This window comes from Pyrus communis, chromosome 8 (assembly GCF_041283825.1).
Source record: "Pyrus communis isolate YQ-2024b chromosome 8, ASM4128382v1, whole genome shotgun sequence".
In the NCBI taxonomy this organism is placed as follows: Eukaryota; Viridiplantae; Streptophyta; class Magnoliopsida; order Rosales; family Rosaceae; genus Pyrus; species Pyrus communis.
Genome location: NC_142572.1, coordinates 22,685,407 through 22,700,270, shown reverse-complemented (window position 1 = coordinate 22,700,270; position 14,864 = coordinate 22,685,407). Strand labels below are relative to the sequence as shown.

At 38.9% G+C, this 14,864-nt stretch overlaps 3 protein-coding genes and 1 non-coding gene across 6 annotated transcripts; 1 reads left to right on the top strand and 3 right to left on the bottom strand.

Annotated features, from left to right (window-relative positions):
• Positions 1-814: 814 nt before the first annotated feature.
• Positions 815-4,432, bottom strand: LOC137717399 (bZIP transcription factor 29). Its single transcript, XM_068456762.2, has 4 exons — positions 2,700-4,432; positions 2,480-2,612; positions 2,289-2,373; positions 815-1,321 (listed from the first exon to the last, which is right to left on the bottom strand). Exons 1-4 carry the CDS (start codon positions 3,923-3,925, stop codon positions 1,038-1,040), a joined length of 1,728 nt encoding a protein of 575 aa, XP_068312863.2. The 5' UTR covers positions 3,926-4,432; the 3' UTR covers positions 815-1,037.
• A 588-nt stretch (positions 4,433-5,020) lies between these two features.
• Positions 5,021-8,435, bottom strand: LOC137717400 (bZIP transcription factor 29). The gene is made up of 4 exons (XM_068456763.2): positions 6,741-8,435; positions 6,521-6,653; positions 6,323-6,407; positions 5,021-5,429 (listed from the first exon to the last, which is right to left on the bottom strand). Exons 1-4 carry the CDS (start codon positions 7,898-7,900, stop codon positions 5,293-5,295), a joined length of 1,515 nt encoding a protein of 504 aa, XP_068312864.2. The 5' UTR covers positions 7,901-8,435; the 3' UTR covers positions 5,021-5,292.
• Positions 8,436-10,509: 2,074 nt separating this feature from the next.
• On the top strand, positions 10,510-10,591 carry LOC137718907 (small nucleolar RNA R38). The gene has a single exon (XR_011065986.1). It is a non-coding gene; the product is annotated as a small nucleolar RNA R38 (small nucleolar RNA).
• Positions 10,592-11,083: 492 nt separating this feature from the next.
• Positions 11,084-13,849, bottom strand: LOC137717496 (protein BASIC PENTACYSTEINE6). 3 transcript variants are annotated; one of them, XM_068456878.2, is made up of 3 exons: positions 13,671-13,849; positions 12,599-12,772; positions 11,084-12,456 (listed from the first exon to the last, which is right to left on the bottom strand). In XM_068456878.2, exons 2-3 carry the CDS (start codon positions 12,665-12,667, stop codon positions 11,506-11,508), a joined length of 1,020 nt encoding a protein of 339 aa, XP_068312979.2. In that variant the 5' UTR covers positions 12,668-12,772; positions 13,671-13,849; the 3' UTR covers positions 11,084-11,505. The 3 variants fall into 3 exon arrangements, with proteins under 3 accessions (XP_068312979.2, XP_068312981.2, XP_068312983.2); XM_068456880.2 differs by having other exon boundaries at positions 12,599-12,719; positions 13,671-13,822; XM_068456882.2 differs by having other exon boundaries at positions 12,599-12,713; positions 13,671-13,822.
• Between the last annotated feature and the right edge of the window lie 1,015 nt (positions 13,850-14,864).

Below are 14,864 nucleotides of genomic sequence, written 5' to 3'. Positions count from 1 at the left end.
ACTTAATTAATTTTAAAGGGAAAAGGTAAAAATAAATAATAATTAAAGGAAAAAATATCTCCATGTTGATATTACCTGCTCCTCCTCGATAGTTTTCTAGTCTCGAAACTTACTTGCAACAAGAACGTTATTTCGAAGTTTTGACGTTGACGTTAAAATATTTTAAACTTATCATACAATATTATTATGCAATCGAGTGATGTCACGTTGACACCAACGTAAAATATCTAAAACTTATCACGTAATGTGCGGTATTAATCGTTTTTTGCGACTTCTGCTTTCGGTGAAGGCTTGTATGTTTCTCGTGAGGGTATTAATTTCTATTTCAAATATTTTTCCATTAAATATAAGAAATTATAATATTATAGTGCAATATACAATTTTTGGGCTAATAAAGTACAGTTGGTTTTTTGGACATAATATTAAAGGACACTCGGTATAATTTGACAAACAAGTAATGTTAGTATCGTTTTCGTGTTATTTTTAAAAAGTTATGTTATGTTAAATATATTATCTTAATAAGTTCTTAACAGTTAATTTGATACAACCTAATTCTTTAACGGGTAATGTCGTTTCGTGTCGAATTAACGATCATGCAAAACATTATCTTGCTTAATGTCTAAATCGGACATATTTTATCAGATCTTAACGAGTGACCCCATAACAATCCGACTCGTTAACAAATTGACCCAAAACTGTTATTTTCATATTATTTCGTGTCGAATTAATGAGTCGTGCAATAATTGCCAACCCAATTGTGGGATTTATGAAATAATTAAAAAGACAAAAAAAAGGAAAAAAAAGAAGAAAATACTGTAAACAAATCTCAAAACAGTATTCTTTCCAAGGAAAAATGTCCATACATTAACCAAATATCCAATGAACCAAAAAATGAATTATAAGTTACATAAATTTCATAATAATATTTCTCAATTTAATTTAGACAATTACATATGGATTTAATATATGACATCATATTTCAAAACAAATTTTGGCACCAAAGAGACCAAGACAAGCCAACGTTTGTGTTGGCCAACCTACTGGCTCAACTCAGGCTTAGCAGCAGCGTTGCCGTTCTGGTGATGCGAAGGTCGATTTTGCTGAGGCTGCTGCATGAACTGCTGCGGTTGCGTGTTCTGTTGAGCTTGGTGCTGTGGCTGCTGTTGCATTTGATAGAGGTTTAGATGCTGCAGTTGAAGCATTTGCTGGTTAAGAGATAGTTGCTGCGCCATGCGGTTTGAAAGGTGGCCTTCTCCTCCACCGAGCTCTCCAGCGGCAAGCTTTAGTCGCTGGACTTCTCCTGTCAATGCTTCGTTTAAAGCTGCACCATCATAGACACAAATTAAAGGAAGATAAAGTTAGTCCAGATCCCGCCTTCATCAGCAGGAATTGGTCGTAAACAAAAGATAAAGGGAATCCGTTTCTCATGTGTTCAAGGACATTCATCAGCTGATATTTGTATGTTTATATCAACACAGAGCACAGAGGGAACAAGCGTTAATCAACTTCCACAGTTTGGCAATTTGACTATGGCAAAATCATGGACCTAAAACATATCGAGCTAAAATCTAGTTTTTGAGACGAGAGGGGAGGGAACAAGGGTTTATAAAATCATTGGAGAATCTCCTGTATTATGATTATGTCTCTAAACCAAACTTCGTAATATCCACAGGAGTCCACCTGATATGAAGTTTAATGATACCAGCGTCGGAGGACTAAAATCCTACCTTGCTTCAATTCATCCAAAAATCACTACATGTATGTTTGCATTAACTCAAAACACTGCATATGTGTATCTAAAATGAAAATCACAAACAGACGGTTGCAACAGCACTTTATCTATTTCCCCTCGAGATGCCACAGCACAGTTTGAAACTAACTGAAAAGTTACCGGTTCCAAGGCTTTGAGGAATTGGTAGAAGTGATGAAAATCCAAAGTCAAGAGGTGGACTACCAAAGACATGAGCAACGAAAACTTACAGCTGGATAAGGTTAAACCCACAAACTAACATGTGATGACACGACAAGAAGAAGAAGTCGTCAATTAAATCCACATATTCTTAGGTCGTTTAAGATAGGGGAAGATAGAGGAACCTGTCTTCAGATAAATCTAACTTTATGTGCAACCAAATTAGAAATGCAATAACATAAATATGTATGCATCCTGAACTTTAAACAATTGTTTTGGTTGACAAGTTGTTTCAATTGAAATCATATAGCTTATGTGGCACGTATGATAACTGTAATTCTCAAAATATATATAAAGAGCTGAAGAAAAAGCACAATACCATCTTTAAGTTGAGCTTGTTGTTCCAAAGCTTGAAGCCGAAATTTCAACTCATTGTTCTCACTCGTAAGACTCACAGATTCTCTCTGGAGACAAGCACATAACACACAGTCGGTAACTATTTGATGAAGGTTAATTTCAAAAAAGGAAGAGGTAACCTTAGAATCAGAAACCTCAAATAAAATTGCATACCTGCAACTTCGTAAACTGGGCAGACAAAGTGGTTGCCTCCGTCTGCAAAGTTTGCACCTTGTGTTCCAATTCTTGAATGTATCGCATCTTCCTCTCCTTGGAACGAGCAGCTGACTGACGGTTAGCCAAAATCCTGGATGAACTCATAAAACATGAGCAAATTCAATAAAAAAGACATCCAGTACAAACAGATACAAGACAGAAGTTAAATGCATAATACCTCTTTGCACGTTTAGGGTCTGATAGCGCTATCTCAGCAAGTTTCTCGTTTTCCATTATCTTTCTCAGCTCAATTGCATTGAACTCACCACTTCCAAACTCCATGTTGAACTTGGCTGAGTTCCCATCAAGCGAAGTGCTTGGTGATTGTTGGCCGAGCGGCAGGGGTTTCAGCGGTTCATCATCGAAATTCAGATTTTCCATATAACTATCCATTGAAATGCTCCTACAGTGTCGGATGGGTACAACATCGCCGCTAGCAGTCCTCTTGAGTCCTTCCCTCCTCTCACTCGGAAAACCAGAACCTGGCCTCTGCCTGCCGTTACCATTCCCATTTAGACCACTTTCCACTTCATTATCACTACTCTCGCCCCCGTTTGTCTTCGAGCCACTGGCTCTGCTATCCAGATCCTTATCCTCGTTACCCGACGAGTTCATTTTGTCAATGTTCTCCAAATTCATGTATGCATTAAACAAGTCATCCACAACCTCTCCCCCCGATTTCCTCTCGTCCATTCCCTCAGCATTCCCATTTGATCCCTGTCTCATCAGCTGATTTGGCTTTCCAATCCCCGAATTTTCTCTCCCAGAAGCCGATCCATCCAAACTTGTTCGCCGCCCAATAGGGATCAATTGAGGCGAAGATTGAATAACAGCTGAGAATCCCAAAGGAACATCACTGTTAGAGCGCCGGTGCCCTCTCCGAGGAGGAAGGCCGTCTCCGGCCCAAAATGCACTGCTATCAGCAACCGGGGAACGAAGCGAAGGTCCATGAGAATTAACAACAGTCTCCTCCATGGAAACCTCAACTGAATTTGGGTCAGGGAGCGAAGGACCCGAGGGGTCCCGGTAAGTCAAAGGGCTCAATGGGGGCAATGAATCAAGCGAGAAAAACGGAGGCTGAGACAAAGACCGAGTGTGGGATGACCCTGGGCTCAAATTCTGCGTTCCCAGCTGCCAAGAACGCGATTGGGGCCTCATGACATTCGAAAAAGGCATCGAATTGTGGTTATTCGGGTGCGAAGGAGGGATCCCGGGCCTCTTACTGTTCTCAGGACTCAAACTTGGGGAAGATTGACGCATGGGGAGACCCATCTGAGAAGAAGGGCTGAAATTGGGAATATCTAAATTGCTGTTTGGCTTAGGAACCGAGAAAGACGACGACCCAAACGTTGGATTAGGCCGCTGCTGCTTATTAGCACTTCCAGTTTCATCACTTCCCTCCATTAAAGCTCTGCTAAAAAGCTCTAAAAACGTTGATTCACACAAAACAAAACCATCCAAGTTCCCTACTTTCTCTTCAAATGTGAATCAAAAACCTCCAAACCCAAAAACCCAAATCGAAAAACGAAATTAAACCCTAGAGAGAACAAAAAAATGGGATTTTTCAAAGATTACGGCTGCAGAGTACCTGATTTTATATCATCCGTAGCAGCTAACCGGCCTGCTTAGGTTCTCAGTAGAAGTGCAGAACGGCAAGCAGAAGCAAAGGAAGAGGTAATCAAAAATGTCAAAGGCGGAGATTTCACGGCGCTTTGATCATATAAAATTGCTGTTGTTTACTACAAATACAATGTCACCATGAACAGTAAGCATACGCATAGTAGTAGGACTTCAGACAATTTCACAAAAGGACGCGTTTTTCTTTATATTTATATTCTGCCTTTATCACCGGCTTCTTCTCCTTGTATTGAGGGAGACATTTTCAGTGCGTCGGGGATACGATTTAGATACTAAGAATATCAACAAAGATTTTTATATTTTATTAACCAAATCAACGAAGCGAAGAAATGATCGAATCACAAGTCATTAGCAAACAAAACCAAATTGGACCCGTTTAACAATTTATAATCCGGCGCATATTCGAATTTAGTTAAATTAATTAGAGAAGAATGATTTTTTTTTTCTGTATTCAAATTCGAATTATTATTTCTGGTAGCTCAAATAATTTTAGTATATAATCTTATCGCTTGCAAAAACAAAAAAGTTATAATCGAGCATATATGGGAAACAATTATGGTTTAGTATATAACATTTAAATTAATTTCTATATTTGTATAATGATTGGATTCCACGAAAATAAAACTTATCCATAAATGAATCTATCATAAATTTTGTCACAATTCAATGGCAATTATCAAGTAAAAATATGGTTACCATAATTAGGTTCATTGATTTCAAAGGAATAATACAACCACAAACTCTTATCTCACTAAATAAAGTCAACGTATGAATCTTAAAACGTCATTGTGGTCGGTTTTCCGTCAAACATCAAAAAGAATAACGTGAAGAAAAATAAAAGGAGTTTAGGACATAGTTCACTTGCTCTTAAGGCAATATTGCATCTTCTTTCTATCATGAAAATTCGCAGTACAGAAAACCAAAAAATGAATTAAGTTACATAAGCTTCTTAAGAATATATATGTCAATTAATTTAGACAATTACATATAGATTTAATTATGACATCATATTTCAAAGCAAATTTTGGCACCAAAGAGACCAACGCAAGCCAACGTTTGCGTTGGCCAACCTATTGGTTCAACTCAAGCTTAGCAGCAGCATTGCCGTTCTGGTTCTGGCGATGCGAAGGTGGTCAATTTTGTTGAGGCTGCACGAACTGCTGCGGTTGCGCGTTCTGTTGAGTATGGTTTGAGAGGTGGCTTTCTCCACCGAGCTCTGCAGCGGCTAGCTTTAGTCGCTGGACTTCTCCGGTTAAGGCCTCGTTTAAAGCTGCAGCACCATAGACCCAAATAAAAGGAAGATAACATTAGTCCATATCACATCTACATCAGCAGGAGTTGATCATAAGCTAAATCATACGTGGTCAGACAAGGGTATTTTAATAGTTCAAAAGTAGCATTTATAAATGTTATAATCCAGTTCCGACATCTGCGGGAACATCCATCACCTGATACTTGTATAAATGTTACCACAAAGGGCCCAGGTGTTAATCAAGCTCTGCAGTGGGCAATTCAACTAACTACCACCCACCGAAGTTTTTGAAACAGGGACGGGGAGTGGACAAGGGTCAATCGAGCTCAATCCCTTTCTCAGCCAGGGGCCCAGGATTGAAATCTCAGCTAGGTGCCATTCCCTGGTCCTTTCTGTTATCAAGATATCGATTTTAGGTCTAAAGGGTTGTGTGAATACATATCCTGCATTCCGTCTTAAAACGACATCTATTTCAGTTGATGTTTAAGTTGGCTATGAGAGTTCTGCGTCTTTATCTAGAAATGCAAAGAATATGCCGATATTATTGTTATTCTTTTAGGATTGCTGAAACTAACTGAAAAGTTACCGGTTCCAAGGTTTTCAGTAACTGGTAGAAATGAAATGAAAGTTTATAGTCAAGGAGGTGGACCGTGGCCTATCAAAGACATGAGAAAATAATGCTTATAGCCGGATAAGGTTAAACCGTTAAACTTACATGTAACAAGAACAAGAGTTTTTAATCAAATTGACCTATTGGTGAAGACTTAATAGCATAATTACGTATGCATCCGGAACTTTAAACATTTGTTTTGGTTGACGAGTTTTCACTAAAAATGATACAGTTTATATGGCACGTATGATAACTGTGATTTTCGGTAGACATACAAAGAGCTGAAGAAAAAGCACAATACCATCTTTAAGTTGGGCCTGTTGTTCCAAAGATTGAAGCCGAAATTTCAATTCATTGTTCTCACTTGTAAGACCCATGGAGTCTCTCTGGACACAAGTACATATAGCACAGAGTCAGTGGCCATACCATGAAGATTAGTTTCAAAATGGCAAGAGGTAGACTTTCGAATCAGAACACCCGAAAAAAAAAAAAAAACTACCTGCAATAACGTGAATTGGGCAGACAAAGTGGTTGCCTCTGTCTGCAGAGTTTGCACCTTGTGTTCCAATTCTATTATGTATCGCATCTTCCTCTCCTTGGAACGGGCAGCTGACTGACGGTTAGCTAAAATCCTGGATGAATTCATAAAACATGAGCACATTTACTAAACAAGATATCCGATACAAACAGATACAAGACAGAAGTTAAATGCATGATACCTCTTTGCACGTTTGGGGTCAGATAGCGCTATTTCAGCAAGTTTATCATTTTCCATTATCTTTTTCAGCTCAACTGCATTGAACTCACCACTTCCAAACTCCATGCTGAACTTGGCTGAGCTCCCATCTAGCGAAGTGCTGGGTGATTGTTGGCCCACCGGCAGGGGCTTCAGTGGTTCATCGTCGAAATTCAGATTTTCCATATAACTATCCATTGAAATACTCCTGCAATGTCGAGCATTAGGTACAACATCTCCGCTGGCGGTCCTCTTGAGTCCTTCCCTCCTCTCATTTGGAAGACCTGAAGCTGGCTTCAGCATGCCGTTACGACTCCCATTTAGACCACTTTCCACTTCATTATCACTACTCTCACCCCCATTCGTCTTCGAGCCACTGGCTCTGCTATCCATATCCTTGTCGTCGTTACCCGACAAGTTCATTTGGTCAATGTTTTCCAAATTCATGTATGCATTAAACAAGTCATCCACAACCTCTCCCCCCGATTTCCTCTCGTCCATTCCCTCAGCATTCCCATTTGATCCCTGGCTCATCAACTGAACTGGCTTTGCAGAAGCCGATTCATCCAAACTCGTTCGGCGCCCAACAGGGATCAATTGCGGCGAAGGTTGACTGATCGCTGAGAGTCCTAATGAAACATCACTGTTAGAGCGCCGGTGCCCTCTGCGAGGAGGACGGCCATCTCCAGCCCAATACGCAGTGCTGTCATTAACCGGGGAACGAAGCGAAGCCCCATGAGAGTTAACAACACTCTCCCCCATAGAAACATCAACAGAGTTCGGGTCAGACAGAGAAGGAGGCGAGGGCTCGCGGTACGTCAAAGGGCTCAATGGGGGCAAAGAATCAAGCGAGAAGAAAGGAGGTTGAGACATAGACCTAGTGTGGGATGACCCTGAGCTCAATGGGGGCAAAGAACCCGATTGAGGCCTCGAAAAAGACATCGAATTGGGATTATTCGGGTGCGAAGGAGGAATCCCAGGCCTCTTACTGCTCTCAGGACTCATACGGAAACCCATTTGAGAGGGGTTGAAATTGGGAATATCTAAATTGCTGTTTGGCTTAGGAACCAAGAAAGACGACGACCCAAATGCTGGATTAGGCCGCTGTTGCTTGGCACTGCCAGTTTCATCACTGCCCTCCATTAAAGCTCAGCTAAAAAGCTCTAAAAACCTCGATCCATCAAACGAAAAACCGTCAAGTTTCCTACTTTTTTTTTCAAATGTGAATCAGAAATCTCTAAACCCAAAAACCCAGATCGCAAATCGAATCAAACCCAAAAAAGAATCTGAAAAATGGGATCAGTTAAGATTGTGGTTGCAGAGTACCTGATTATATAATCCCTAGCAGCTGTTGCTGGCCAGCTTTGGTTCTCAGTAGACGTACACAATGGATGATCAAAGATGTTAACGGCGGTGATTTCACAGCGTTTGATCAAAAAAAAAAACAAAAAAAACTTTAACGAAATGTTCAGGTATTGTCATTTTAATGAAAAATTATATTTTAATTCTAAAAGTCAATCTTGATATTTTTTATTTATCATTTATTTTAATTTTATTGTTAAAATTCAAAGTTTTCAAATCATTTTAATTAGTTTTCTTTGAAAAAAAAATATGTTGACTACAAATACAAGGACAATGTTGTCACCGACAAAAAGCAGTAGCGTAGGAGGTGGAGTTCAGACAATTTTCACAAGACGCGTTTTTATTATCTTCTTTTTTTCTGCCTTTATCGCCGGCTTCTTCTCCTTTAATTAAGGATATCAACAAAGATTTTTATTTTATTAATGAATTCAATGATGTGACAAATGGTTGAGTCACACGTCATAACGAAACGACCAAACAAAACCACAGCAATGGTGATTGGACCCCCTTCAATTAATATATAATTTAGCGTAGATTTAGGTTTCGTCAAGTTGATTAGGGAACGTTGTTTTCTTGCTACATTCAAATTTTAAAGTTTTCTTTTGATCGTATGTCTTACACTTTGAACTTGCGCTTTCTGTTAAATTATGTGATACAGCTTCTTGTGTCATGGGCCATCCTTAAATTGTTTACTAGTTTAACTTAATCACCTGGATGCAATATGTTGAACGGGTCAAGTTCAATGAACCCTCTTGAGGCATTATGCTTGATTACAGTGGATCCGGAACCCCTCCTGATGTTTAAAAATTGAGTCTGCTAAGCAAGCGATCTTGTCCGATGAAATTTAATCAAACGGTTACAAACAGGAAACCCTCTAAAAGTTTTAATAATTGTAGCCGTTTGATCAAATTTCAACGGTCACGATCTTCTGCTCAGCAAGCTCGGTTTTTAAAGGTCAGGAGGGGATCCGGATCCGATTACAATAGCCTTGGTACAGTTACGGACGGAGTCAGAAATATGTTTTAGTGGGGGTAACTTTGAATGATTGAATTAAATTAAAATTTTGATACAATGCTATTTACTTATTTTCTAACAACAGGATTTTGAGCCACTCGGTTTGGTGGTATTCCTCTTCATTTGAAAGTGAGAGGTCTTAGGTTCAAATCTCGTGGATGGCGAATTCGATACCAAATTAGGTTCGAATCCAATGTAAAAATATCAATGTACTAAAAAAAAAAAAAAAAAAAAAAAAAACTTGATTTTGAATAACTGGTGTTTTGAACGGTAAATTCGTAAGAAAAATTACATGACTCGAAAAGGTGAGAGGGTATCTTGATTTGAGTGTTTGGACTTACACTTCATTTATGAGTATATAGATAATGTTTAGTTTTAGTTGGAGTATCAGTGGGCATATCTTGCCTCCATCCATGGGTACCGTTAGTAGTGAATTATTAAATTTACACCAATGTGAGACTCCTTTACATATGACGTTTTAGCATAAATGGTTGAAAGCAATCATATTTATGCATTTGGTATGGGTTCGATTCTCACCGACTGTCTAAACCCCTAACAACTAATTGAAACTTTAACATACGACCGCTATCTCTCTACTAAAAAAAATATAAAACTCCAACTATTTGACAATATAATTCTTGACTGAAAGCAATCATATTTATGCATTTGGTATGAATTCGTTCACGTCCTCTTGACTTTGTATCGAGCCAACTTTACTCCAACCGCTTGACAAAATAATTCTTGGCAAGAAAACATTACTCGTCACGCATGCACCTTTTGGGCCAGAGTGCAGTGTTCCAGGCCCAGTTCTTGGCCCAATGACGTTGCTACATTGAGGCCCAATCATCAACTGCAGTTCACTAAGCCCACTACTCCAAACACATCAAATCTCAGCCGTCCGATCAATAACACCCCAAACCCAAAACCCTTCCGAAATCTTTTATAAACGGGTCGAAGGCAACCTTAATCCATCGGTCGAACTTTGAAACCCTAGCAGCCTCTCACCATCGCCGGCTTCTCCGTCCGCAACCTCAAAATCTCTCTCTTTGATTTTTTTATATGTTTTCCGGAGCTTGCTTACTGTCGGTATTCGATGTTCCTTAATCTTTTCTCTTCTCATTTATCTTATTTTTCGATTTTTCAAAGGCTTTAAGAAACATGTATTGCTTTTCTTCGGATTTTTCGAAATGCAATTTTCAATGTTGTTTTGCTGATCGAATGTTGGGCCGGTGATGACTATGTTAAATCGACAGAATCGCAACGTAAAACTTGCGTAATGTGTTGATAGAAAATATCATGAACTAGGACGGTCTGAAGGCTCTCTGTTTTTTTTTTTTTTTTTTTTTTTTAATTTGTATATTTATGTTTGATTAAATTGCTGTGGATGATGAGATCACAAAATTAACAGTTATCCCTGTCTGACGTACGGATGCTGAAAACATGTTATCTGACACAGCTTTTAACACCACATATTTTTCAAATTACATTAACATGGTTTAAACGTAATTGTTCAAGTAATTTTTTTTTCAAATTTGAACTTCAATACCAACGAATACATACGGTTCTACATCGGAGAACAAGTAAACAATAATACTTCACTAAGTGGAGCCGGCTCTGTAAATCTTAAAATACATTGCCGTCATTTTAGTGTTAAGTCTTCCGTTAGCTGCTAACCGGAACATTTTCTAATTGGAGAACAAGTAGACATGAAAGAATAAAATGTAGGAAAAACAAATTATGAAGCTAGAATGATTTTGGTTTCGTGCCGCTAAACTGGGAGTGCCAAAATCGCTAAACCAACGGTGTTACATATAAGATTGATTCGGTTCCGGAATGTGCACATAAACAATGGAGTGCCAAATTCGCTACATTTGGTTTGAAGTCGGAAGTGATTCAAATTTGAATGTCCTGCACAGATTTAGGAAGAGAAAAATCAACTGGTCTGGGAAATACACCAATAAACGATGGCCGGAAACGTTGATAAGAAACGCTAACGTAATTACAGTTATTATGTTCTTATTAGTAAACTACAAACCCTTCAATTACATGGGATGATCGAAATCCTTCACGCCAAGATGGTGTCGAAATGGCCCTCCTGCTTCCTCGATTTCCGACCGGCCTCAGTTTTCCAGAAAATCTTACTGCATTATCAACCCATTCAGCTAGTTCTAATGTCGAAAAAATTTGGGAAGAAATAGCCAAGGCCTTAGACAACCACATAGCAACACTCCCAAATCCTACTACTTCCAACTGCCTATTGTCGAATCATTATTTCCCCTCCGCCATCGAGCTGAAAAGAAAATTTGAAATGCATACATGATCAATCACTATGTTCCTTCTCCTACCTGCACGTGCCTCTACCCAATTTTCATCTACTTGATTGTGATGTAGCGGTTTGTTCCGTGCTTGGCCCAGTGGTCCTTGAGATCAACTGGGTTCGAGAGATCATGGCCTTCAGCTGTAAGTCGGCTAAGTAGCTTGTTGAAGGCACTCCCACTCATCTTCCTCCCACCTACACGGGCGTGTCTTTTGTTGGGCACTGCTGGCAATGGGTACATCGACATTGTAGTTGTGCAACATGAGGATTGCCAACCCCCATTCCCCCACTTGTAGCATTGCCTGAGGAGACCGGTGCACGAGCACATGGGTGCTGGCATGGTTGACTCATCATACGCAACCTGGTTCAACCCCAGGTCCTGAACTTTCCAATCTGACTTTGACACAACCACCTGTTTGTTAAGATCATCACCTTCACTGCCCATATCCTGGCCACCCTTCCAGTCATGTAATTTATCAAACGTCATCTTATTTAAGTCTTCACTCTCCCTCTTCATCTTCCTTGGAGATTTTGAAGGTTTCTTATTTGGTTGCGTTGTCTTGGGCTCCCTTGGTCGTTTGGGCTGCCGTGACTTTGTAGGCACTGAAGTTTCTGGTGGCATTGTGATGGAATCACTTGTGTGCATATCCCTCGTACCATAAGTAGGTTCATTCATGTGCGGCATGTGATGTACATGCTGCTGCTGCTGCGTGTGGTGCATATGTTTGACCCCGCGTGAAATTTGACAACCTGGTGGGCATGAAGATCCATTGCCACTGTTTAAGGAGTTATCCCGGTAGTGAAGAGTTGCAATGGCGCTGTCTCGTTCCATTATGGCACTATTTCGTTCTGCAATTGCTGCATCTCGTTGCAGGAATGCCATGTCTCGCTCTGCAAGGGCAGCCTTTTTCTCGGAAAAGGCCAAATTTCTTTCTTGAATAGCTGCATCTCTTTCGCTCATTATGGCCATTACCTGTTTCATTGATGGCTGATTGTGCATCAACCACTAAAAAAAAAAAAAAAAAAAAAAAAATATCATCAGATAAGCATTGATATTTATATACCGCATACCTCCTGAAAGACTTTACGTGTCAATTCACATGATAATCAATTTAGGTAGCCGTATTCAGAAAATTGCTTCCACATACCTGACCCTGAGCTGCTTTATACTGATCCGCTTTGTGTCTTCCATTTTCACGATGGCCACCGTCATCCATTTGAGATCAGTAAATAGCAACAGCTGCAGATGCAAGTTTCACACCTCTGCAGCTAGTATAACACTACACTGGTTAAACATCAAACTCCGACTGAGGCTACATATCCTGCAGTTGATGCCCATTAAGATAAATGTCCGTATTTCGTTTATAGGTTGCAGAAGTTAAGCGGAAGCAACAAAGTTAAGCAGAATAATCCAGGAACCCTAAACAAGATTATAGATGCAGTCATGCAAGACTAAATACCCTAGTCACCTTAAACATAAAATTCAGCAACTCAACCGATTTCTTCATCTCTATTTTCGGAAACATTACGTCATTTCCAGAGCATATCGATAAAAAAATGCACAGAATTCCTACGAATTTTACAGATTGTACTAAAATTAACCAAGATAAGACCTACAGATGCTCCGGTTAAAAAATGCAATTATGAGACAGAGGCTAGGGGTAAAGGAAGACCTAGGAAGACATGGAAAAAGACTTTAAAAAAGAAGACGCTGAGTACTTGGAGCAAAGCTGAGTGCAGTTGCCTTATAGGATTCATACAGCCGACCCCACTTAGTGGGAAAAGCTTTGTTATTGCTGTTGTTCTAAAATTAACCAAGACAGAACTAACTTAAAATCGACTTTTTTATGTTTTCAACATCCAATCAATTCTAAACGAAGCTAAGATCGTCAAACTTTCAAAAATTCATAAAAACAATAGCTTCAAAGTTCAAAGAAGCAGTTCCTAATTTCCTAAAGCAGCACAAGTAAAACCCTAGAAATCCCAAAATCTCCAATTCAATCACACAGATAAAGCATCACTTGCAGAATAAAAACACAACCGCAATCGAAATTATCAAACAAACAACAACTAATTCCAATCTAAATCGAAGCAGCTCTGAAGACCACCACCTAAAACCAAGCTCAAGTAAAAAATCAGACGAAAAATACCACAAATATAATCTGCAGAAATGAAAAACAATCGCCATGGAAGAAGAAGTGGAAGGGAATCGGAGCTCACCGGAGAAGGAGAGTGGGGGAGTTCAGTAAAACCCTGATTTTTGAGGAAGAAGATGAGGGAAGGGGAGTAGTCAGGAAGAAGAAGGAGAAGAATTTTCTTACTTTCGTTTGGATGCTCTCTCTCACCAGACTCTCTCGGAGACAAAGAGGACCAAGCCAGGATGTAAGATGTGGACTTGTACTCTACTGTATTTTCCCCTCCTTTTTTTACTTTCTCATTATTAGAATAATGAATTACTATGTTGCAATAAGAGAACTAACATGTCGATTTAAGTAGTTAAGAACATTTATTTTTTCACACGAAATTCTGGGTGTTCATTTTTTATCTCTAATGTACACGTCTATATCAATCATTCATCATCATCGTTAATCATCAACCACACGTAGATCAGAGTAGTTTTCAAAATTCCTTTTACAACTTTACAACAACGAAAAATACATACGTAGCTATTGAATTTCACTTGCCTTAGAAATTAGACCAAGTATAGAGTTCGTTTGCAAGTGCTTTTAAAATAGCTGAAATCACTTATAGTGAAATATGTTTGGATAGTAAAAATGCAAGTGAATCTTGGAAAAACACTTAAAGTGTCTCCTACAAGAGGCACCAGTTATGTTATTCTTGCATGAAGCACTTTAACGCTTTTTGAACTCAAAAACATTTTCATTAAAAACACTTTCAGTCATTTTTAAAGTATTATCAAATGAGCCATTAGGCTATCTCCAACTGAATGATGACCAAAAGCCTTCCTTTAGCCCTGCAATAAATTATATTTTAATGAACAGTGTTAGGCCATATTTTATACCATGTCCAACCAAGGGGGCTATAGGGCCATAGGCCAAACATAGCCCTTTAACAAAAAAGCATCTCCAACCGAGAGGGTCAAAAGGCTATAGGCCAAACATAATTTATTATTTTAATTGAATTAATATGATTACTTAAATTAAACTACCATATTAAAATAAAGTTTTCGAACATATTTTGAGTGTCACTTGTCGCCAAATGAATAAGCCTCCAAATTTCTTATCTTTATATAATCTCAATAATTTTTTGAATAGGATTTCTAGTGACACGTGTCGCTAACGTAAGTAACTATTCAGATTTCATATCTTTATGTAATCTCAATAATTTTTCGGATAGGATTTCGAGTAACACGTGTCGTTAAAGTGAGTAACTCTCCAGATTTCTTATCTTTAT

Coding starts and splice junctions, on each gene's coding strand:
- LOC137717399 (XM_068456762.2), bottom strand. CDS start 3,925: ATGGAGGGAAGTGATGAAACTGGAAGTGCTAATAAGCAGCAGCGGCCT. Junction 2,613..2,699: donor GACCCTAAACGTGCAAAGAG/GTATTATGCATT, acceptor GAGTTCATCCAG/GATTTTGGCTAACCGTCAGT. Junction 2,374..2,479: donor CCCAGTTTACGAAGTTGCAG/GTATGCAATTTT, acceptor GCTTGTCTCCAG/AGAGAATCTGTGAGTCTTAC.
- LOC137717400 (XM_068456763.2), bottom strand. CDS start 7,900: ATGGAGGGCAGTGATGAAACTGGCAGTGCCAAGCAACAGCGGCCTAAT. Junction 6,654..6,740: donor GACCCCAAACGTGCAAAGAG/GTATCATGCATT, acceptor GAATTCATCCAG/GATTTTAGCTAACCGTCAGT. Junction 5,430..6,322: donor ACAGGCCCAACTTAAAGATG/GTATTGTGCTTT, acceptor ATGGTGCTGCAG/CTTTAAACGAGGCCTTAACC.
- LOC137717496 (XM_068456878.2), bottom strand. CDS start 12,667: ATGGATGACGGTGGCCATCGTGAAAATGGAAGACACAAAGCGGATCAG. Junction 12,457..12,598: donor ATAAAGCAGCTCAGGGTCAG/GTATGTGGAAGC, acceptor TTTTTTTTTTAG/TGGTTGATGCACAATCAGCC.